Source organism: Moschus berezovskii, chromosome 12 (assembly GCF_049115385.1).
Source record: "Moschus berezovskii isolate FMDL1 chromosome 12, NW_MosBer_1.0, whole genome shotgun sequence".
Classification (NCBI taxonomy): domain Eukaryota; kingdom Metazoa; phylum Chordata; class Mammalia; order Artiodactyla; family Moschidae; genus Moschus; species Moschus berezovskii.
In genome coordinates, this window is record NC_142471.1 from 31,335,354 (window position 1) to 31,361,394 (window position 26,041).

Sequence of the window (26,041 nt, forward strand, 5' to 3'; positions counted from 1 at the left end):
ATCATATCAATTGAGTCAGTTCATAGGAGACAAAGCAAGGTTGTGGGAACCACCTAGAGCATCATGCACCATTTAACACCAATGCAGCATACAAGAACATCTGCAACTTCAACCTTATTAACCGTCGGGAGAATGAAAGGCAATAAACAGCTTTCTTCACCATTTAATGGCAAAATAGTATTTCCTAATGTTTGCATTGTTTATCAACAGGAACTTCATCAATAATTGTATAATTATGGTTGCCTAGATTACATAGGCAATCCTCATGCATCTCGCCATTTATTACAGAGAGGTCTGAATTCAATCTGAATTTGAACACACAGTTCAAGACTAATAATGTAAGTCCTTTGAAATGTGAGTTGTATAATATAGATAATTTGTGCAGTAGGAGAATGGCAGTTTATGATTTTTCAGTCACTTTGGGGATTAAGTTAACACAGAAAAGACTGAAAGGCAGTGAAAAATGAGGGGATGCCACTAGTTAGATTCTAACATAGATCCATTGAACATGAAAGTAGGTTATGTTCTTTAGAATTAATCACGAGTAATTAGATGTTTGCTTTAGGCCAAAATTGGGCTGAATTAAAACAGAATTATTATGCTGAGGTCTTCCTTTCAGTCTCTATACTTAAAGGGAGAAATGGCAGAAAACTACAAGTATACTGAGAAAAAACTATGGTGGCCATAGTTAGAAATTGTAAATGCAGAGGAAGACGACATATCTGTTCAATCTTCGCCTTTGTTACTTTTTGAAGCCATATAACATCACTATCCCTAACTAGCAAAGTTTGTAGCAAGCAACCAAGTGCATTCTTCAGGCTCTCCAGAAGCAGGGAGTTTCTTTTGGCACACACTGCAAAATAGCCAAGAAAAATGAGAGGAAATAATATAAGTCCGGTAACAGTTATTGGTGTGGTCAGTGGGAGTTGTCTCATAATAAAACAGGAGCAGGAAAATGTGAAAAATAAGAGGTACGTTTGAAGTAAGGCAAGGGACTGGTCTGAAAAGTTTATATCTTATAAACAAGAATATCTCATGTTTTTACTTAGATTTATTTTGTATATGAGGAAAACCAGAAGCCTATTCATGAAATTATGTCTGAAACATTTCAATATTTAGAATATTTTCTCCCCCTGGTTAGTCTGTATTTATACCTTTAATAATTCTTCATTCATCTTCTAGCACTTCTTTTTAAAGATGGCATAAGGAAGAAAAATAATTTCTATAGTAAAGTATACACAGAGTAGAAGAATATATAGAGTTTTGGCCCCATTTTTTGGTTGTTCTGGGTATAGTGAACTTAACAGAAGCTTTCTTAATGTGACAGTTGACCTATCATTTCCTCCACCTGAGGGATTCCAAAAACTGATGTGCTGGAGGTAATGCTTCGACCTGTAATTACTTAACATTATGCCTAGAAACTTTTTTTTTTTAAGTTTTAAGTAGTTACAGCCTCTGCTATAAACTTTGAAAAAGTTCTAGCTCTGAAGAATGAGAGTGGAGATTTTATATACATGCATATATAGATAGATAGACATACATGCATATCTCGTATATATATATTATATGTATATTATATATCTATATAATATATATATATGTCTCTCACTTAAAATACCTCAGGGAAAACATTTGTCTATGCTGGGGCTTTGCGTAAATGTGTAGTACCAATTCTGACACTTGTACACCTTTCCTTTAAAGAACTAATATGCAAACATTATTCAGGAACCTTTTCTAGGAGCTATTTATTAAAACTGCTATGATAATAACTTTATCATAATGAGTCCTGGTCTCTGTTTAGGGAATAATCGATAAACTAAAAATTAATGTTCCATATTTCACATTACAATGCACATGTAATTATTTGAGATGAGGCAAACCCTATGCATTTAATTTACAACTATAATTAAGTAAACTCATTTGATACTAATTAGGTGAGTCTAAAAGGATCATAGGTTTGTGTATTTAATTATCAAAGTACAATCAGCAACCAATTTCTGAAAAGCTTAAAATCTACTTGGTGGGTTAGCTTTTTTGGTAATTTGTAATTCAGCATCTGAAAACAAGGGCTTATATATACTGGAGTTTTATATCTGTTAAAATAGTACATCAAAAATGAGGGAGAAATTAAGATATTTCCAGTTAACAAAAGCTAGAGGAGTTCATTACTGGTCAGTCAGTCAGTTCAGTTGCTCAGTCGTGTCCAGCTCTTTGTGACCCCATGGACTGCAGCACACCAGGCTTCCCTGTCCATCACCAACTCCCTGAGCTTACTCAAACTCATGCCCATCGAGTCGGTGATGCCAGCCAACCGTCTCGCCCTCTGTTGTCCCCTCCTCCTCCCACCTTCATTCTTTCCCAACCTCAGGGTCTTTTCCAGTGAGTCTTTGCATCAGGTAGCCTAAGTATTGGAGTTTCAACTTCAGCATCAGTCCTTCCAATGAATATTGAGGATTGATTTCCTTTAGGATTGACTGGTTGGATCTCCTTTGCAGTCCAGGGGACTCTCAAGAGTCTTCTCCAGCATCACAGTTAAGAAGCATCAATTCCTCAGTGCTCAGCTTTCTTTATTGTCCAACTCTCACATCCATACATGACTACTGGAAAAACCATAGCTCTGACGAGACGGACCTTTGTTGGCAAAGTAATGTTTCTGCTTTTTAATATGCTGTCTAGATTGGTCATAGCTTTTCTTCCAAGGAGCCAGCATCTTTTGATTTCATGGCTGCAGTCACCATCTGCAGTGATTTTGGAGCCCAAAAAAATAAAGACTGTCACTGTTTCCATTGTTTCCCCATCTATTTGTCATGAAGTGAAGGGACCAGATGCCATGATCTTAGTTTTCTGAATGTGGAGTTTTAAGCCAGTTTTTACACTCTCATTTTTCACTTTGATCAAGAGGCTCTTTAGTTCTTCTTCACTTTCTGCCATAAGGGTGGTATCATCTGCATATCTGAGGTTATTGATATTTCTCCCATCAGTCTTGATTCCAGCTTGTGCTTCATCCAGCCTGACATTTTTCATGATGTACTCTGCATGTAAGTTAAATAAGCAGGGTGACAATATACAGCCTTGATGTACTCCTTTCCCGATTTCGAATCAGACGGTTGTTCCATGTCCAGTTCTAACTGTTGCTTCTTGACCTGCATACAGATTTCTCAAGAGGCAGGTCAGGTGGTCTGGTAATTCCATCTCCTTAAGAACTTCCCACCATTTGTTGTGGTCCACATAGTCAAAGGCTTTAGTGTAGTCAGTAAAGCAGAAGTAGATGTTTTTCTGGCACTCTCTTGCTTTTTCGATTATCCAACGGATGTCATTAATGTTCGACCTGCCCTATAAGAAATCCTTCAGGCTGAAATGAAAGGATGCTGGACAATACTCAAAGCCATGTAAAGAAATAATTCCAGTAAAGGTAATTACATAGGTGAATAGCCAGTGTTCTTGTATTTTGAGTTTCTAACTCTTTTATTTCATACATGATTTAAAAGACAATACATTTAGCAGTAATTATAAGTATATGTTAATGGACACATCTGCATAAAGATGTAATTTATAGCACCATCATAATTGGGAAAGGAACAATATGGAAGCATAGGTTCTGTGTGTTGTTGAAACTAATTTGGTTTCAATTCAAATTAGATTGTTATATATTTAGAATGTTAATTGTAATCCCTGTGGTACCCACTAAGAAAATATTTGAGGAATATAGAAGTTTCCTCTATTTTGTTAAAATAGTATCTAAAAATTAGTTTATGAGAAAATGTATTTGTTTGCTAGCTTAGAAGTCTTTTAATTCTACTATTAGTCAATCACCAAGTATTTATTATGTACCTAATAATGGGTTTCTGCTACATTTCAATAATTATCTCCATTTCTTCCCACTAAATGTGTAAACATATAATCAAGAAAGACTTGTTATATGATGTCTAGAGTGACTTCATAGACTTGGAATATGCTAGATAAAATGTTCACATTTTCTTTCTTTTTAAAAAAAGTATTTATTTTTTGTCTCTGCTGGAGTCTTCATTGCTGTGCAAGGGCTTTCTCTAGTTGTAGCAGGTGGGGGCTGCTCTCTAGTTGCAGTGTGTGGGCTTCTCATTGCAGTGGCTTCTCTTGTTGCAGAGCACAGGCTCTAGGGTGCGTGGGTTTCAGTAGCTGCAACTCTTGGGCTTAGATGCCTCACAGCATGCAGGATCTTTCCAACAAGGGATTGAACCCGTGTGCCATACATTAGCAGGTGGATTCTTAACCACTGAACCGCTAAGGAAGCTCTTCACATTTTCATATTTATTAATGGCATTTATTCTGTAAAGAATGTGAAAACTTGTGCCCATGACTTTCCCTGAAGGTGTTGAAGATGTTTCTGTCTGCATAGCTTTCAAACCAGGGTACCTGGATGTAGGTAGAAGGCATATATATGATCCAGTGTGTGTTCCCTTCACTCTCAAAGTATTCAGGATATTGCCATCACTACCAGAAAATGTGAACCATAGCCACAGACGCTCAAATTCTAAGCTTGCAGAATGTGCTTCATGCTAAACATGAAGGCTTTTCCCTTTCCTTATCAGCTACCACTATAGTAAAGTAAAAACTAAACTGCTGATTCAAATGTTGCTCACAGAGAACATTTACTTAACATTATCTAAAATGTGCTATTAAAATAGGTGAATAAATTCATACCTGGCCTATTGACGCTTCTTTATTTCTTTGGGAATACTAGTGCAATTTGTCAGTACTAAAACAGAGACTTTTTTTTTTTTTAATAGCAAGGCCTAAATTTCTTCTGTCCAGATGTAACCAATGTCAAGGAGTTACACCCTACACAATTAAGGACACCAGCCTTATAGCACTGACATCTACAGCCTAACCAGTTTGTATCTTGTCTCTGGGTCATCTGAGGAAGTATAAGTGGTATTGTGGACTGTAAACAGACCAAGTCTAGTAGGTGCCATTTACATAAACTAGAGTGTCAGTAGTAGCCTCTAAAGCTGTACAAGATGTGTTTTTTAAATTGAATTATCTCTCATCTTCCAGTCTCAGAAACAAAGATGCTGGGTTTGGGGGGATTTTTTGTGTATCATTTGAAGAACTATCTAGTAGTTCAACATAACTAGCAAAGTATAAAGACTTAACACCTAATGGCTTCTATTCTATCCTCTCACAGTGAAAATTATTTGGTGACTTCGGAAGAGTAATAGACATTTAGAATGACACTTTGGACAGACAAATGGAAGCAGCAACTAAGGATTATTAGTAGAACCAGTTCTGAGAGGAATTAGCAGTAATCGGCTCAGTATTAGATGACAGACATCAGCCTGTTTGGAAACAGGGTCTTTATCATTTTTTAATAGGGTTGTGCCATTCTTTTTAATCTACTTATAGGTATGGGTATGATCCTTAAACTATTCCTGTAACTTTTCAAAAATCTGATGCTGCAAATTCTGTTCATAACGAATAGTGAGGAGTATAGCCAAGCTTAAAAAGCAATATAAAATATTGTAATTGAGAGGTTTTCTTCAAACAGGTAATTAACCATACGTTTATACATTTTAATCTACTTTTAAGTGCAAGAGAGATTGGTAAATGCCTCAATAAAGAAAAGTGTTCTCTTTAAATTGGATAAAATCATTGTTTACTAGTGTTTATCGCTGTACTCCAAGTAGTCAAGAGATCTGTGAATCCAATTTAGTTTATTGGACAGTAAATAGTACTCACAACTTTTATCAGTGTTTGTCAGGGAGCCCTCTGAAATTCATTCCATACTTTGAGGACGTTTAATTTTTTTGTATAGTATAGACTTTAATTTTTTGTTTGTTTCCTTTGAAACCTATGACATTACCTTAAAGTATTATCATCCCTGCAAACCAGATTGCACTAAACATTAGTGATATTTCATTAATGCTTTCTTGCTCTAAGATTTCTTAATCCATAGGATAAAAAGGGAGCCATTGGTTCCCTCATATCTGGTGAAGCTTTTCCTTTGCAAACTTAACAATTTTTGCCATTGTCACCACCAGCAATTCAAAAGGAAATCTCACCAATAGAAAGCCCATGATTAGAAGTAGTGGTATCAGTAGCATCTTCATTCGGAGAAGGCAATGGCACCCCACTCCAGTACTCTTGCCTGGAAAATCCCATGGACAGAAGAGGTAGGCTGCAGTCCATGGGATCACTAAGAGTCGGACATGACTGAGCGACTTCACTTTCACTTTTCACTTTCATGGATTGAAGAAGGAAATGGCAACCCACTCCAGTCTTCTTGCCTGGAGAATCCCAGGGTCGGGGGAGCCTGGTGGGCTGCAGTCTGTGGGGTTGCACAGAGTCAGACACGACTGAAGTGACTTAGCAGCAGCAGCAGCATCTTCATTGATAACAAAGAATAGCTCTGTACGTGCATATCCATTTGAAAATCTTTACTGTTGTACTCAGGAAGAAATACATGGTTTTGGAAAGGGGTCCATTTAGAATACCAGTAGTATCCTGTATGCCACTACTGCAGTGATTAGGACTAAACCACAAGAAAAGGATGGGAAGGATGGAGGGAGGGAGAAAGCCATTGATGTTTGATTGCTCAATTTTTTCCGTAACACTACTCAGTTTAGTTCAGTTGCTCAATCGTGTCTGACTCTTCAAGATTCCATGGACTGCGGCACACCAGGCTTCCCTGTCCATCACCAACTTCCGGAGATTGCTCAAACTCATGTCCATCAAGTCAGTGATGCCATCCGACCATCTCATCCTCTGTCGTCCCCTTCTCCTCCTGCCTTCAGTCTTTCCCAGCATCGGGGTCTTTTCCAGTGAGTCAGTTCTTCACATCAGGTGGCCAGAGTATTGGAGCTTCAGCTTCAGCATCAGTCCTTCCAATAAATATTCAGGACTGATTTCCTGTGGGATTGACTGGTTTGATCTCCCTGCATTCCAAGGGACTCTCAAGGGTTTTCTCCAGCACCACAGTTCAAAAGCATCAATTCTTCTGCAGTCAGCTTTCTTTATAGTCCAACTCTGATATCCATAGATGACTCCTGGAAAAATCATAGCTTTGACTATCAGACCTTTGTTGGCAAAGTAATGTCTCTGCTTTTTAATATGCTGTCTAGGTTGGTCATAGCTTTTCTTCCAAGGAGCAAGCGTCTTTTGATTTCATGGCTGCAGTCACCATATGCAGTGATTTTGGAGCCCAGGAAAATAAAGTCTGTCATAGTTTCCATTGTTTCCCCATCTATTTGCTATGAAGTGATGGGACCGGATGCCATGATTTTCGTTTTTTGAATGTTGAGTTTTAAGCCAGCTTTTTCACCCTCCTCTTTCACTTTCATCAGGAGGCTCTTTAGTTCCTCTTAGCTTTCTGCCATAAGGGAGGTATCATTGTGTTTCTGGGGTTACTGATATTTCTCCCAGCAGTGTTGATTCCAGCATGTGCTTCATCCAGCCCGGCTTACTCTGCTTGTAAGTTAAATAAGCAGGGTGACAATATACAGCCTTGACATACTCCTTTTCGTATTTGAAACCAGTCTGTTGTTCCATGTCCAGTTCTAACTGTTGCTTCTTGACCTGCATACAGATTTCTCAGGAGGCAGGTCAGGTGGTCTGGTAATTCCATCTTCTTAAGAATTTTCCACCATTTGTTGTGATCCACACAGTCAAAGGCTTTGGGATAGTCAATAAAGCAGAAGTAGATGTTTTTCTGGAACTCTCTTGCTTTTTCTGTGATCTAATGGATGTTGGCAACTTAATCTCTCGTTCCTCTGCCTTTTCTAAATCCAGCTTGAGCATCTGGAAGTTCACAGTTCACTTATTGTTGAAGCCTCGCTTGGAGAATTTTGAGCATTACTTTGATAGCATGTGAGATGAGTGCAATTGTGTAGTAGTTTGAACATTCTTTGGCATTGCCTTTCTTTGGGATTGGAATGAAAACTGACCTTTTGCAGTCCTGTGGCCACTGCTGAGTTTTCCAAATTTGCTGACATATTGAGTGCAGCACTTTCACAGCATCATCTTTTAGGATTTGAAATACCTCAACTGGAATTCCATCACCTCCACTAGTTCTGTTAATAGTGATGCTTCCTAAGGCCCATTTAACTTCAGACTCTAGAATCTGGTTCTAGGTGAGTGATCATACCATCGTGATTATCTGGGTCACTGAGATCTTTTTATAGTTCTTCTGTGTATTCTTGCCACCTCTTCTTAATATCTTCTGCTTCTGCTAGGTCCATACCATTTCTGTCCTTTATTGTGCCCATCTTTGCATGAAATATTCCCTTGGTATCTCTAACTTTCTTGAAGAGATCTCTAGTCTTTCCCATTCTGTTGTTTTCCTCTATTTCTTTGCATTGCTTACTTAGGAAGTCTTTCTTATCTCTCCTTTCTATTCTTTGCAACTCTGCATTCAAATGGATGTATCTTTCCTTTTCTCCTTTGCCCTCCTTTCGCTTCTCTTCTTTTCTCTGCTATTTGTAAGTCCTCCTCAAACAATCAGTTTTTGTTTTTGCATTTCTTTCTTTTGGGGATGGTTTGATCCCCGCCTCTTCATCTCTACTTCACCTCTAATATCACTTTGGCCCACTATGACTCTAAGCCCCCTTGTCATGGATGCCTGTCTTGATCAATCTCACCTAATTATAAGGATGAGTTGCTCAGCAAGAGAGAGAAGGGGAAGGGGGGGTGTCTTGAATTAAATTTGTAAGGATAAGTGGGCTTCACCAATCAAAGGTAGATAAAGCACACTTCAGGTAGGGAACTTATATATGAACTATGGTATATAGAAAAATAATTCTACAAGTTTGTATTTTTTCCAGAATGTTACTAAATAGTAGCATCACAATTTGTTGAGCAAACTTTCTTCTCCCAGTGTAAAATGACAACTTCTACATTTATCATATTTTAATATGTATGTGGGTATATTTATTTCAGTCCATTTGGGCTTGTATAACAAAATACCGCGCGTGGATGGTAACCAGGCTTGTTATAGCCCACTTCCTCCGTATTGAGTATTCTACCCCTGGTGTGGCTACTTCTTGCTACTGTAGTCTCAATTCAAACATCACCTCCTCAGTGAGGAAGTAGCACCCATCTAAATTAACTCTCCTCCCTAGTCATACTTCTTCATCCTGTTAGTTTTCTTAATGTCATTTATTGTTATTTCAAATTATCTTCTTCATTTTTGTGTTATTTATATATTATCTGTCCTCACTAGAGTGTAGATCCTGTGAGAGCACGGATTTTGTTTGTCTTATCCACATCTGTGTTCTCTTTCTCTAACAAAGGTCCTGACAGATGATAAGCTCTTAATAAGTATTTGTTGAGTAAAGTAGCTGAGCCAAAACCAGACTCAAACAGTGGATCCTTTGAGTCCTAATGCAGTGTACTTGCCATCATTCCATTTATTCTGCCTTTCATGAAAGCACTTATACGTTTGGAACTACAATAAGAATTGATGTTCAGAATAATAACATTAACATGTGCTATAAGATTCTCTATTATCAAAGAAAATTTTCATTTGAGTTCAATAAACTAAACTAATTAAAGCAGGGATGTCATGGTATGTTATTATATTAGTACATTTAGAAAGATTTTCAACTAAAGAGACTTTCTGCTTTTTCTTTAATCAGAAAATTAAATTAGCCCAGAGTTCTTCATTCCCCCTAAAGTCCCTGTTAATTAGGATTGTTCTATAAATCTGTATTATTAGCAGAATTTGTCATCTGTTTCATTATCCTGTTTATTAGAGCAGTTTGAGCAGGGTGTCTTTGCTCATATCCTGGTTTGTGTATCACAGTGAAAAGAAAAATAATTTCCTAGATTCTCTCTTTTTTTTTCCTATTCTGTGACACAGGCATATTTCATGCTGTTTGTTTAACAACTTAATTTCCTTGTGTCAGTTCCCAGTATAAAGTAGGAATGATATTATTGACTTGGCTATTAAGTCAAATAATTAAATTTAGTCTATTTAAAAGCATTAGTGCTTTGAAACATTGTGATAACCGAAGATTGAAAACAACCTAAAAGTCCATCAGTAAAGGACTGTTTAAGTAAAGGATAGTATATCCATTTAATGGATTATTATGCAGTCATAAAAAATAATGGGAACATTCTCTGCTTACCAACATAGAAAAATCTCCTAGTGAAAAAACATCGTCCAGGGTAGGCTACATAGTGTTATTCTTTTGTTGTTGTTTAAAATAAAAAGAAGAAAAATAACTGATTTTTGCTTGTGTGTGCATAGAGAAATTATGGAAAGATACACAGGGAAACAATAACAGTGATAACCAGACTGGAAAATAGTAGGACTGTAGAAACGGGAAATGGGAGAGACTAGGGAGTGGAATTTATACCATGTCTTTCTTTTCATAGGTTAGTATTTGGGGTCTATAAGTTATGTATTACCTGTAGTAAAAATTGAAAGGTTAAATTAAAAAAAAAAACAACAACCCATAACTAAAAGCAATGTGTGGTTCTGGACTGCATCTGACAGGATTAAAAAAAAGTGCTATAAAAAACATTAAGGGACTTCCCTGGTGGTCCAGTGACTAAGACTCCGTGCTCCCAAGGCCAGGGGCCCAGATCTGATCTCTGCTCAGGGAACTAGACCCCACATGCCACAGGTAAGAGTTTTCATGCCACAGCTAAAGATCCTGAGTGCTGCAACTAAGACCCGGTGCAGCCAAAAAAGAAAAAAAGCCTGTTAGGACAGTTAATAAAATTCAATTATGGAATATAGATTAAATAACAATATTAAGTTTTTTAATTTATCAACTATACCATGGTTACCTAAAAGAATATATTTGTTCTTAGGAAATACACACTGAATTACTAAGGAATAAAGGACATGATATATGCAACTTATGCTCAAATGACCTAAAAGAATATGTATGTATGTGTATATACATACATATCAGAGGATTGATAAATTGTGACAAAATGAAAAACTGGTAGATCTGAATAAACATTCTCTGTATTTTTCTTCAAACTTTTCTGCTTGTTTAAAATTGTCTTTTACTCGCAAAGTCATGTCTGGCTCTTTACAACCTCATGGACAGTAACCCGACAGGCTTTTTTCCATAGAATTTTCCAAACAAGAATAGTGGAATGGGTTGCCATTTCCTTCTCCATGGAATCTTTCCAACCCAGGGATCAAATCCACATCATGGATTCTTTACCACTGATCTACCAAGGAAGCCTGGTTTCAAATTATCTCCACCACCACCCCCCACCCTGGCAAAAAAAAAAAAGGTTAATAAAAAACAAGCAAAGAATCTTAGAAGTTCAGGTTTTTAAACAGTAGTGCTTATCAGTTTCTGGTTTTTCCATGACTGGTAGTGCTCGTCAGAGGCAGTGGCAGAAGTGGTGACTGACTGCAGTCTACTTTATGGCTGAAAATCATCTACCTGTCTACTTCTTATCCTGCTTTCTATCTTTTTCAGTTGTATCTTCACTACAACTTAGAGGTGACATTTGTGATACAGTGACAATACATGACATTTTAATATACCTTGAACAGAATTTCCTGAGGATATTAACTGTTTTGGGACTTTGTTTATAGTGCTAAAATTTTATTTTGTAGTGATAAAGCTACAGGAAAATTTAGTCTGGTTGCATGGCATTGAGTGACTGAATTTGTATTATTATTTTTGAGTTAGATACTTTGACATTTGTATGAACTACCATCTCTAGTATAAATGACTTAACATTATAGTTGATTCTAGCCAGACTGGCCTCTTAAGTGCTTGAGAAGTAAGGCATATGTCACAGTAAAGTGAGGAGTAAATTATCTGCTTGTATAAACTGTCCAGAGAATGTTTGATTTTTATTGCTTTGTATTTTAAGTATGTTAAATTTGATTGTTCTGAGTGAAGATACCCTAAGGTCTTATCTAATAAATGACACTGACACTAACCAAATCTGGTATCAACTGAATTGTTAGTGTTTGTTTCCTGTCTGTTTAAGGAAGCACATGATTTTGTGCTATTGTAGAAGTCTGGAAAATAGGAATAATAATAATTCCCATGGGATGGGGAGGGAGATGGAAGGGAGGTTCAAAAGGGAGGAAATGTATGTATACCTATGGTTCATTCATGTTGAGGTTTGACAGAAAACAACATAATTCTGTAAAGCAATTATCCTTCAATTAAAAATAATAATAAATCCCTTCTCACTTTAAAAAAAATTGGGAGGAATTGAGAGACAGTAGCACTTAAGCTCTTAAGTAGTACGTGATCAGAACTAACAGTGTCATTTTTCTATAACTAAGGCAAATGGCTATTTTTACTACTTTTCCCACAACTACTCCAGACCCATTTCACACCTTTGAAAACTAAGTCCCGGTTAGAGTAAAAGTAATGTGAGTTTCTTGGGCCTCATTAGCTGAATAATGCCCATGCATATAAATGGGTCTTCAGATTTAGTTAAGTACTTTGTATTTTCATGCAATAAATTGACTAAATGGCTATGAAATAGATCATGCTGACAAAAACCCATTTATTTAGTTTGTGGATTTTTTTAAAATAGCTCTGTAAAACAGCTTGCTGCTGCTGCTAATTCACTTCAGTCGTGTCCAACTCTGTGCGACCCCATAGATGGCAGCCCAACAGGCTCCCCTGTCCCTGGGATTCTCCAGGCAAGAACACTGGAGTGGGTTGCCATTTCCTTCTCCACTGCATGAAAGTGAAAAGTGAAAGTGAAGTCGCTCAATCATATCCGACCTTCAGCGACCCTATGGACTGTAGCCTTCCAGGCTCCTCCATCCATAGGATTTTCCAGGCAAGAGTACTGGAGTGGGGTGCTGTTGCCTTCTCCGGTAAAACAGAGATCATTGTATTTCAAAATAAGAATTTACTGAAAATATAATTGAATATTCTTGAACATTGCTTAATCCCCTTTCAATAATTTGAAATGCCATTCAAGGTCTTGGAATATTGGGGGGTTATTATTTTGAAAAGAATTCTCATAATATAGCTCTCTGTATGCAGCAGATAAAAGATTCCCAGGTGGCTCAGTGGTGGAGAATCTGCCTACCAGTGCAGGAGACGCAGGTTCAATGCTTGGGTCGAGAAGATCCCCTAGAGGAGGAAATGGCAACCCACTCCATTATTCTTGCCAAGAAAATCCCATGGGCAGAGGAGCCTGTGGGCTGTATAATCTGTGGGGTCGTGAAGAGTCGGACCTAACTGAGCAACTGAGCACACATGGTGCAGCAGATAATAGAGCCTGGACTATGTCTATACCAATTCATGACAGCTCTTAATGCAATCTTAATATTCTTATATATTTACTTATATTAATAAGTACAAAAGGTAGAAAATACTTCTACTTTGTTTCAGGCAATTAAACTTCACATGACACCTAAGGATAAGAGATTTTAACAATCTACACATACATCCAGAAAAAAGTACAGTAAAATTTCATTCAGTTAGAATTTTTGCTAAGGTGAACCAAAAGTCGTGACTCTTAAGAACATAATTCAGATAAACTTTTCCATTGTGAATTAGGTTTTACTCATAAAGATTTATCCAATTAAAAATCAATAACTTATTTAAATAGGAAATCAAGGAATTATATCTAATTGTGGCTTACTTACCATTTATTGATAATTATTTTCAAATCTCTAATCTAGTAATTAATTCTTGTATTAATTCTTCTATTCCCTAAAATGTTTTATAAACATGTTATATTATTACATAATGTAACCCTATTATAAATTGTAATAGTGTCATTAACTTAGCTCGTTTTACTTGTTTAGTGCCTATTTGTTCTAGTTTATAATTGTTAATTCCCTTTATAGTAGGACTTGTACTTGGAAGTAATAAAATCAGATTTCTTTATAAATATTTATGGCACAGACCTTTCCATAAACCAGACTGTAGCCCTTTCCTTTCCTAATTATTTCCAATAAACTCTACTTATATCTCTTTTTTGGCCTGTGTAGCAGTCTATACTATACACTCCCTAGGAAATTTAATTCTGGATATTTATGCCTTAACTTCCAATTAATCAAAACCTTGTCACCTTCATGTATGTCTCGTGTTATAAAGTGTGGAAAGATAGTACATGAAGTCTTCTTAGCATCTACAGTCATAGGGATCACTAAGTGAATGAGTCCTCTTCTGGAGTATCAGTCTTTCCAGGAAGATCTTTTTTTCATTGTCTTAACTTTGTTTATCTCTTGCTGAAGGTATCCATTAGTAGCAGGTAGCAAAAAGCAGGCCAAGTTTTAAGTTCTTCATTAAGACCTTAAAGTTTCCAAGATCTCCTTTTCTCTCCTTCTTCATCTTAGGTGAGATTGAAGGTTACAGATTTTTGGCTACATCTAACTGAACTGAACTGAACTGATCACCAGAAAGGATGCAAATTTGTGGTTTGAGAAGTTCCAGACACCAATAAAAAGCACTATTCAATCTTTTACAAATGTCCTCTAGGCCAGATCTCATCACAAATACAGTAGTTTCCCATACCTGCAGGGGGTATATTCCAACAAATTGGATTCCTGAAACTGCATATGTTTTTTGTCCTTGTACATACGTAACTACGATAAAGTTTAATTTATAAATTGGGCATAGTAAGGGATTTACAACAATGACTACTAATAAAATATAATAGTTATAATCTGTAATAAAAATTATGGTATGGGAATTGCCTGGTGGTCTAGTGATTAGGACTCCATGCTTCCACTGCAGGAAACCCACATTAGATCCCTGGTTGGAGAAATAAGATCCCATAAGCCTCACAGCACAACCAAAAAAAAATATTATATGAATGTTGTCTCTTTCTCTTTCTCAAAGCTATCTTGTACTGTATTCACCCTTCTTATGATGACAGGAAATGATTCAGTGCCCGTGTGATGAAATGAGGTGAGATGAATACCACATATTGTGATGTATTATTAAGCTAACATTGACCTTCTGATGATAATGTCGGAAGGAAGATATCAAGCCATAATGTCAGTGGTTGGGTGTCAGCAGCAGATGATGTCCATGATTGGGGATCCTTGATAGTTGAAGGGTGTTTGTTTTTGTTTGTGTTTGTTTCACTGAAATCTTTTAGATGAACATGGTAATTGGAAGTTGTCTCTTTTTAACACATCAAAGTTTTGCTGCCGTGGTTGAATCCTTCAGTGATAATAAGGGTAACTTTTAATACTGCATTCCATCCATAATTCTTGTACCCTAATTTTGTCCTTTAAAGTCTGTGCAATCTGAAAGACTTCAGCAAATTTTGGTATCGTCTGAATTGCTGGTTCTGTTTCACTTTCTTCTTTGTACTCTTTCTCTTTCTCTGTTGATGACTCAACAACTTCTTACAGTTTCTCATCTATTAACACTTCTTTCTCCATAGTTTCCTATGTGTTCTGCTTCTTCATCAAGTTTACTATGTGAATGATTTTCTTAACTTTTCTGTTGATTCCCAGGAAGCCTTTAAAATCATTCATGACTTCAGGCCTTTACAATTTCTAGTTTAATTAATCCACTGCAGCTTTGATGAGTATTCTTGTGTCCGTAATAGTGAATGATTTCCAGTATGGCATCGTGTCTAGATTGGAGTCTGCACCAATTGCTGATCAAACGTTATCAAATACCAGGAAAGTGTATGTGGCCTTGACAAACTGAATGATGCCCTGGTCAAGGGGTTGAAGCAGTGAAGTTGTATTTGAAGTTGTAAACTTCCAGCCTCAACATTTTCATGTTTATAACAATTCAGGTTGACCAGGTGCATTATCCATTATTAATAGGACTTTAAATTCCAACCTTTCCTCTTGCAAATATTTTTTCACTTGTGGGATGAAACATTAGTAAAAAACCACCCAATAAATGAGGTAACTGTCACCCCTGCTTTCTGACAGTTTTTGAGAGCAAGTGAGTTCTTTGCCCTGCACACTACACATGTTTCTCTGGGCTTTATCACATGCCTTGCAGTGTTGCCAGATAGTACCAGAGTTCATCTGTCCTTCCATGTTTTATACCCTGGTACCTTCTTTGCACTTTTATGAATGTAGCTTCTATTGGGCATCTTCTTCCAGAAGAGCCCGGTTTCATTGCCACTGAAGACTTGCTTTTATGGTATCCTTTCTCCTTAATCAGTTCCAACACTGTCAGGAATGTGGCAGTAACTTCTTCATCAGCAAACTCAGCCTCTCCAGTAATTTTTATATTTTTCAGTCTAGGTCTATGCCTGAATCTGTATAACCAACCATCCTTTGTGTGTGGGTGTGATCAGTCACTCAGTCATGTCTGTAACTTTTGTAGTTTGAGGTGCAACATCAAATCTAGCACAGATTTTCTTTTTCCTTCTTCACAATTTCACAGATAGAAGATTCATTCTTACTGTAGATCTTAGAAACCTTTTCACTTGAACGAAGCACTTCATGGCTTCTTTTTGGCATATTCAAATCTCCAGCATCGCTACTCTTGTACTTTGGAGCCATTAATAAGTAAAATAAGAGTTACTTAAATTAAGCTCTGCAGTACAGTAACAGTCAATCTGGTAACCGAGGGGGCTACTGAATGACTTACGGGAGGCATACATCATACAACGGGATGATTCACATCCAGGGCAGGGTAAACTGGGACAGTTTTCAAAATGATATGGAACTTAAAATTTATGAATTGTTTATTTTCCATTAGACTTCAGCTGACCACTGGTAACTAAAACCACAAAAAGCAAAACTGTGGATAAGGGAGACTACTGTAATGTCATTCCACTGTCATCTGCCAGGATTAAAGTAGTGTATTCGGTTACTCTGTAGTCAAAACAACCAAGCCCTAGTCCAGACTGCTGTAAGACAAGAGCTCATTGTACTGTCCCTTTTGTTCTGCCCAGGCAGAGGTAGCTTTTCCTTTTGTTGTTTGACTGATAGTTTGGAGGAAATAGTGGCTCTTTTGTAAAAAGTAACCAGATTAGGTTATTTATAATAAGCCAACTAATATCAGTAATCCTTGCCATTGGCATGAAGTATTATTCAGAACAGGAGTTATATTTTTATTGTGCCATTGTGATTTTCTATACAGAAACACCCAAGATTCATTGTTTCTATTTTTTAAATTTATAGCTCTTTAACTATATCCAAGATTTCACTGCCGGGGCTCTCCTGGTGGCTCAGTGGTAGAAAATCTGCCTACCAATGCAAGAGACGAGGGTTCAAGGGTTCAATCCCTGGTCTGGGAAGATCTCCTGAAGAAGAAAATGGCAACTCACTCCAATGTTCTTGCCTGGAAAACCCCATGGACAGAGAAGTCTAGCAGGCTGTAGTCCATGGTGTTGCAAAGAGTTGGACGTGACTAAGTGACTGAACAATAAGATTTCACTGGCAGGAATGTAGGCCAGGCTTGATGTTTTATTAGAGATCCATGATATAGTACTTAAAAGCACTTCCGTTAGTTCATAGCTTCTGTTCAAGTATTTTTACTGTCCAAAAAGGTACTGCTACCATTTTCAGTCATTCCTCAAAAATGTGAACCACCCTTAGTTTAACTCTTAACAAAGCATATGGCGTCTGTGTGCTGAAAATTACCAAAAGCGCGTTGCTTACAGTTGGCTTTTCACCTTGGTTCCCAAGTGCTCATGTACAGAATATGGACCTCATGTTCCATCTCTCTTTTTGAATGATGTAGGAGCTTTAAGCTTTCCTGGGTTAGTTTGTATATTGAGTATTACAAAGAGAAGTCATTCTGCCTTGCTTTGGCTCTAATTGCAGAAAGTGAAGTCACTGCTTTTGCTGTCTTGGATCAAGACCAGAAAGAAATTGTTGATACCAATGGAGCTGGAGATGCATTTGTTGGAGGTACAGACTTATTTATATGATACTTATTTATAAGTTAAACATTTCCTTTAACCCTATCTGTGCCACATGGCCAAGATTTTTTAATTTAATAACTTTAATTTCTTCTTTTAAATAATTAACTCCTGATATTTTTTCCATATGCTTCTTCATTGTTCTGAAGGGTATATTACTACATAAAAATACATATTTGAGGCTTAAAGGTAATTTACTGTTATGCTATATCCCAGTCATTTTCACAAGATTAATTGTGTCTGTCAGAATATTGCATAAACAAGCTGCATCAAGTATAGTACATAGTATATTCATAGCCCTTCAAGCTGAAATGTTAACATATTGTTGTTCTTTAAAACAAGTTGTGAATATTAATAGTATGGTAATAACTAGGATGATGTCTTGGATTATATCCTTTGATTGTATCATCTGTTTCTAACACAATGGTTGGATGTTTATAAGAACTAAGTCTTTTTTGGAGTGAATAGTCAAAAATAAAATCAAGGAAATTGGCAGAGTCTTGGCTTCCTGACTTAGGGATTCCCTGGTGGCTTAGACAGTAAAGGGTCTACCTACAATGAGGGAGACCCCAGTTTAACCCCTGGGTTGGGAAGATTCCCCTGGAGAAGGAAATGGCAATCCACTCCAGTATTCTTGCATGGCAAATCCCATGGACAGAGGAGCCTGGCGGGCTACAGTCCATGGAGTTGCAAAGAGTCAGACACAGCTGAGCAACTTCACTTTGACTTGTCTTCCTGACTTAGCTTGATGTAAAATCTGATTCATAAGTTCTGAACTCCTTCTAGCTAAGTGTAGTTAAGCTAGGTTAAGATCTCTAGAAAGCTTTAGATTCCTGAGTGATAGCCCAAAAGAGTCCCTCCTGATCTTTATTTCTCATAACATCAAGGAAAGAAAGGTAAATGGAACTGACCCTTGTCCTTCTTTCCTTGGAGTATAATTTGAATTATGGGAAACTTATTTGAGATGATGTAATATAAACTTAGTATTGTTTAAAATATTTATATTCCTTTTATTTTAATATTCTATTTCACTGGCATAAATTTTTCATGTTTCCTTCTTTGAAACTTTTCATTCCTAGTCTTAAACTGTTAACCATAAGACTGGTAGTATGCACCATGCCCTGTTCTTTGGAAAGAGTACATGTGCATACAACAAATAATGTGCTACTTTGCTGTCATTCATGTAGCTTTTATTTCTTTGCTCTGAAAGTTTTCACGATTGATTAGAGTATTTTGCAGCTGTTTTTTCTATTCCATGCTGCTTCAGAGGTCTAATACCATGTAAAATGTAATACCATGTAACCTAAAAACACCTTACCCAGAATTGAGTCAAATTCTGTAATACATTAAGGAGACACTTTTGATTTCCTGGTAAAAAATTGGTTAAACCAGGAATCTTAGTACAGAAACTTATAACTTTTATGTGTATTATTTAAGCATTTAAAAATACTTAAAACAGAATTCTCTTTCTTTGCTGTTTAGGTTGGTACCTCCTGAGGCCACCATAAATATAATGATGATGATATGATGATGGTGACCTAATTAGCTACTACTTCTGATCCTCAGGCATGGGTTTCCTAGCCTTGCAACAGCAATTCCATTATAGACCCCTGCTGCTGCTGCTGCTGCTAAGTCACTTCAGTCGTGTCCGACTCTGTGTGACCCCATAGATGGCAGCCCGTTTCCAGTACAAAGCAGGAAACAGGAAGAGAAAAGTCATTCTTAGGATACGAAAGTAGGAACAGCGAACTACCTATTTGTATTATGGTTAGAGCAATAAACGAACTATATCATCAAAGCACTTGGGCTCTTACAGGATTTTCAGCCTGTTTATCTCATTTTTCTTACTCAACCTCATTATATACGTATGGTTGGGGTACAGTGAGGTAAATAAAAAGGAAAGAGTGTGAAACAGGGACCTGCAAAATTTTTTATTCTAAAGGGCCAGGTAGTAAATATGTTAGGCTTTGCAAGCCATATACAGGCTATATGGCATATTCTTCTCATTTCTTTTATTGCTTGTTTCTTGTTTTGTTTTTTCATTTTTTACAGTACTCTAAAAATGTGAAAACCTGTCTTTGCTCTCTAACTGTATAAAAGCTGACCACAGGCTGGGTTTGACCCTTCGGCTATAGTTTGCCAACCCCATTTGTAATATTTTGGCAGCTTCCTCACTTGATTCACTTTCATCATACCCTGGATTTCACTACAGAGTGTTGAAATCAATACAGAGAATGCGGAAGGCAGGCTGAAACTAGGCAGAACTTTACTGGTAAAACCTCAATTCAGTTCGGTTCAGTCGCTCAGTCATGTCCAACTCTTTGCGCCCCAATGGACTGAAGCACGCCAGGCCTCCCTATCCATCACCAACTCCGGGAGTTTACCCAAACTCATGTCCATTGAGTTGGTGATGCCATCCAACCATCTCATCTTCTGTCATCCCCGTCTCCTCCTGCCTTCAATCTTTCCCAGCACCAGGGTCTTTTCTAATGAGTCAGCTCTTCGCATCAGGTGATCAATCCTTCCAGTGAACATCCGGGACTGATCTCCTTTAGGATGGACTGGTTGGATCTCCATGCAGTCCAAGGGAGTCTCAAGAGTCTTCTTCAACACCACAGCTCAAAAGCATCAACTTTTTGGTGCTCAACTTCATAGTCCAACTCTCCCATCCATACATGACCACTGGAAAAACCATAGCCTTGACTAGACAGACCTTTGTCAGCAAAGTAACGTCTCTGCTTTTTAATATGCTATCTAGGTTGGTCATAACTTTCCTTCCAAGGAGTAAGCATCTTTTAATTTCATGGCTGCAGTCACCATCTGCAGTGATTTTGGAGCCCCCCAAAATAAAGTCAGCCACTGTTTCCACTGTTTCCATCTATTTGCCATGAAGTGATGGGACCAGATGACATGATCTTAGTTTTCTGAATGTTGAGCTTTAAGCCAATTTTTTTCACTCTCTTCTTTCACTTTCATCAAGAGGCTCTTTAGTTCTTCACTTTCTGCCATAAGGGTGGTGTCATCTGCATATCTCAATTAGGTAGCCATATTTTTCACTTAACCCTACTCTCATTGCTTCACAAAATAATCAGATCCTGAAAGACTGAGTCATGCAATGAGGTAAATAATGTTATTTTAACAAAGAATACTAATGTTGGCTAGTTCAGCACATTCTGTTTACTTAAGTCAAGCTATACAGTAATAGCAGTAAGTAACATGTAGCGCCCCAAGCCAATCGATATCCTAGTCACTTTACATATATTAACTCATTTAATGTTTATAAAAGCTCCTGGAGATAAGTGATATTTAACCCCATTTTACTGATAATAAAGCTGAAACACAGAAGGGTTGGGTAACTTGTCCAAAGTCTCATAGCTAGAAAGTAGCAGAGATAGGCAGTATGAATTGTTCTGCTTCTTTCAACGTTTAGGGAAATCTCATCATTAGGACTCAGAACCACAGACCAGCCTTACTAACAATAACTGGTTTTGCCGAAGAGAGTTTTCCTGTCGTCTGCATTGATGACTTCATTTATTGAACAGGAGCTTTTGTTATCTGATAGGATTCTGAGAACTCTAGGGTAAGATTGTTGCAGAAAAGAAAGAGAAGGGGAAAGGGAAGAGAAGTGAAGGACTGTAATCCCCAGTGAGTTTGAACCGGGAACTTTTTGCTAAGCAGTGGAATTGATGGCGCTACAGAGATACTGAAAGACATATCTTAAACTTGCTTGATCAGCATGGAACCCAAATGGAGGGAGTTATGTGAATCAGCTGTTTAGCAGCAACAGGCTGATGCATCTGTCTTACAATAGAGATGGTCTTGTTAGTTTGAAAAGTAAAAAATCCATTGGTTAAAATCCCCTACTTCCATCTCTATACCTGGGAAAGCATACTCCTTTGGCTTGAACTTGAATGGAGAGGCAGTGGCAATGTTTGCATGTATTAAGTAGTTTCTTTTTCTGTGCTTTATTGCCTGATTAATGTATCTCCTTTCTGATCAACACATTTTATCTTTAGATGGTTAATATATTCTTCCTATTACTTTCAAGTTTTGCTGGCTTAAAAGCATTTCTTTCTTTTGTGAATTTGCATAACTGTATTCCAGTCCCAAATTTAAGTTCTTAGATAAATGATGACTTCACCTACCATGTGGTGATATTACATATCGCAATACCAGAGTGCCATGTATTCTTAGCCACATAAGAGGGACATGACTACATCATTGATGTATAATTTTAAAATGACTACCCCAAATGTACATAAATTAAATTCATAGTTCCATCTCAAGGGTTTAGTGACAGTGACAAATACCTCTAACCTCTACAAGCATACCTCCTTGTTCTGTTTGTAGATCTTAAGCATTTTCTTATGTGTCACTAGGCAGCCCTGATGGAACTACCCTTTTCACATACTCCCTCAAAAGCCCAAGCAATACGATTGTACCCTTGGAAATGGAGACAATTCTATAATCTCTAAGCATGATTTCCTAATTTCCCAGGTCAGTAGAAAATTTCTTCCTGTTGTCCTGCTGTGCTTTGTCACAGCAGGTCTGCCTTTTCATTTGGAACCCTCTTTGTCACTGCCATAGTAACAAATGGAAACACTGAGAACATTTTGTGACAGGCACTGTCATTGTTCCCAGTGAAATCTCTTCCCCTGTGTCTTCCCAGTAAATGAAACTGAGAAGAAAAATCATAACAAATAACATGAAAGGGGACCTAATCAATATATTCCCAGTGGGCTGTCAATACCAGCTTGTGTTAATCTAATATGATTTAGTCGTATGTTTCATGGCAGCTGTAGGAATATGGACTAGATCTGCTAATCATTTTTAGACTGAGTACACTTTGACAGATTATTCCCAGGCACACATATATTAATATAACTCTCAGATAAAAGACTAGAGATCTCACTCAATGGCCAGCATTCTTAGGATTTAAAAAGCTTCATTAAATAATGGTTAAAAGCCATATATAGCTAAGAACAGTTTATCTTTAATGATAGTAGAGTAACTGTGCTGCCTTTAATATTTTTATTTTCAAATTTCTCTGACAGCTTTTGCAAGGAAAATGAATTTTCCTAAAAGATATTACTTACAACATGCAAATGACTTTTAAAGCTACTTAGCAATCACACTGTAAATAATTATCCTATTTCTCATCTAATAAAAAGGAGCGTTAACTTCACTTTCTAATTTATGTTCAGAAAAGATGTTTTGTTTTTTTAAAAAGATTTAAGTTTCTAGAGCAGAGATACTACTTCCTTTTCAAGTAGCACCAGTCTATATTTCTGAAAACCATAGGGAATCTAAATTATGTTTATATTTTCTGTTCTCACCTTGCTTTTTGTTCCCAAACATTTGTATTAATAGCTTACTCTCCCATTTTTCTAAACTGCTGCTTTATTGTGCTACTCAAAGAAGTGGTGCAGAATTCTTAAGATTTTTTTTTTTCCTGCACAACCCCCTTCCTTCGCTAGCAACTCAGAGGACAAGAAAATAGCTTGGTGCATGTTGAATAGATCATTTCTCACACTTCTTTACTCAAAAACCAAAACCTTCATATGACCCACTGTATGCAGAAGATTTATTTGTGCATGGTAACTGAGAAGATTGCTGCATATTCCTACCATGTCCCACAGCAACAACAATCCCTTCTCTGTCTTTTACCTCTAGCAGGACATCTTTGGTGTTTAATTTCTTAAGCAGTTTCCCTTAAAACCATTAAATGAGGTATAGAGTACACTTGGCCATTTGTTGTTGTTCAGTTGTGTCTGACTCTTTGTGATGCCGTAAATGGCAGCGCACCAGACTTGGTCATTCGGAATTTGAAATACAACAATGACATCAACTCAAGTTCATGCAAGGGGGAAGGGAAAAGAGATTCACACCTTGCACAGACCTAGGATTCTTCGTGACATGCTATGCTGATGTTTCGCATCTAGAGATTTCAATAAGCTGACATTGGACCAGGACCAAATTTCATGAACCTTGCCAAAGATTATTGAAGCCTTTGTTTGTCTAAAGAGGTAAAGATGATCCTCAAGCCTTGACAAAAAAGAGAAATAACTTTCATTCACAAGGGATACAGGATGAGTTTAGGATAAAGTCTGAAATTTCTCACCATTAGAAATGTTCCCTCAAAGATATAGTATCTTGGATGGGCTCCATCTAGAAGCAATTGTTAATAGAAAATGAAATTCAAAGGACTTTGTCTTCTGGAGATTTGGATAATTTAAAGACAGGCTGAGCCATGTAGGCTATCAGATCCTAAAACTTAGATACGAACCTATTGTTTAGTTGCTAAGTCATGTCCAACTCTTTTGTGACTCCAAAAAGAGCCTGGCAGGCTCCTCTCTTTGTGGGATTTCCTAGGCAGGAATACTGGAGTGGATTGCCATTTCCTTCTCCAGGGTATCTTTTACGACCCAGGAATCAAACCCACGTGTCCTGCATTGCTGGTGGATTCTCTACCACTGAGTCACCTGGGAAGCCCAAAGATCAACCTTACATTTCCTGTATTTGAAGGCTATTGAGAAATGCTTATTCTAAGGAAACAACATTGGTATTTATAAGATTTCATTTGGTAGAAGAGGGCAGAAGAAATATAAGCAAAAAAACTTTCTGAAGTTGATTTTCTTAGAAGTGTGACATGACAAAATATATGTGTGTAAGTTTTCCAGCCTTTAACATTTGTGAGTCAAATAGAACTAATTTGAATCCAGTAGCAGTTCATGCTGCTATTACATGGATTTGGTCACTTTTACCTACCTTATCTGTCTGATTCATACAGCCAGAGATTAAGTAATTTGCCCAAGGTCACAGTGCAAGCCAGGATTTGAACTTGAAGTTTGACTGCAAAGTTCTTAACTCTGATCATTTTGTTATACTCCATTCCATTAGTATATCCTCTTGTCTTCCCCTCCAAATGAGAACTATACAAAGTGCATTTCTAACCACTAGTCTATAGACTGGGGCCAGTCTACAGAGATTTCATCAGTCAATCAGTTCAGTTCAGTCGCTCAGTTGTGTCTGACTCTGCGACCCCATGAATCACAGCACGCCAGGCCTCCCTGTCCATCACCAACTCCCGGAGTTCACTCAGATTCATGTCCATCGAGTCGGTGATGCCATCCAGCCACCTCATTCTCTGTCATCCCCTTCTCCTCCTGCCCCCAGTCCCTCTCAGCATCAGAGTCTTTTCCAGTGAGTCAACTGTTCACATGAGGTGGCCAAAGTAAATAGCAAAATGAAAAAAAGGTAGGAGCAGTATAGTAAGTTTTCGCAAAGCTAAATATATTCAATTGGAAATCTTGTCTCAGCGATGTTTGAATTTTTTACCATGTGCCTTTATTGGCTTTGTTATTAGTATAATCAAAATAAATGAAATCACATGTTGGTAGTACTGATGCTTAGCCTAGTCCACCTTGTGACTTAGCCAAAGTCTTAGCCATGGTGTATAAGTTATTAGAAACAACGTCCAAACTATATGAAAATTTATATGAAGTCTAACCTCTGTTGTCAGATGGCTGTTTACTGTCAACAGAGGTCTGAATAAAACAAAAATTTATCAACATGATCACTAAATTCACAGCTATTATCCCATCAGATATGAGTCCCCAAACCTGGGGTATGAACACAGGATCTTAATTTATTTTTCATTTAATTATCTAGTTTACATTGACATTTTATGAAGTTAAAATATGTACGATTTATTTCTAGCCCATGAAGTAAATGGCAAATTAAAACCAGTCTCTGTCATCAAGTGCTCTTAGAATTTTAAAACCACCCTGCTGTGAAGAATTGTCAGTTGATCAAATACAGGTTTTTGAATTGAGTTAAATAGTAACAAAATTACTTATCTTGCATATGAATTAAAGCATAAATAATCTTACTATCATCTCCTTATTCCCAGAGCTACGACTTTGTCCTGATGTGTCTTTTTGTTTTTAATTATTATTGCTTAAGATGTTAGTGCTGAAAGGGAGTAATTTTTTAAATCATGTTTCCTGGTTTTCAGGTTTTCAAACTGTTTTCAATAGTGAAACCATGTTCAAATGAGGTCTTATCTGAATCAAAATGAAATTAGGTTAAACAAATCCCCCATATGACCTTATCCACATTTTATTTAGCAGTTCATAAAAGAGCTCCTTTGAATGGGTTGATATTAGTTGTGAAAACCTAACATGATCTGTTAAAAAGCCCCCATTTGGTGGATGAGGAAAGTGAGACCAAAGAAAGGGAGTTAATTGCAAATATGCAA

At 37.2% G+C, this 26,041-nt stretch overlaps 1 protein-coding gene across 2 annotated transcripts in view; it reads left to right on the forward strand.

Annotated features, from left to right (window-relative positions):
- ADK (adenosine kinase) overlaps positions 1 to 26,041 on the forward strand; it is a 566,284-nt gene that overhangs the window by 513,518 nt on the left and 26,725 nt on the right. For both annotated transcript variants that reach the window (XM_055425401.2, XM_055425402.2), the window contains exon 10: positions 17,684 to 17,770. In XM_055425401.2, coding sequence (XP_055281376.1) covers positions 17,684 to 17,770 — 87 coding nt within the window. The remainder of the gene's footprint in view (positions 1 to 17,683; positions 17,771 to 26,041) is intronic.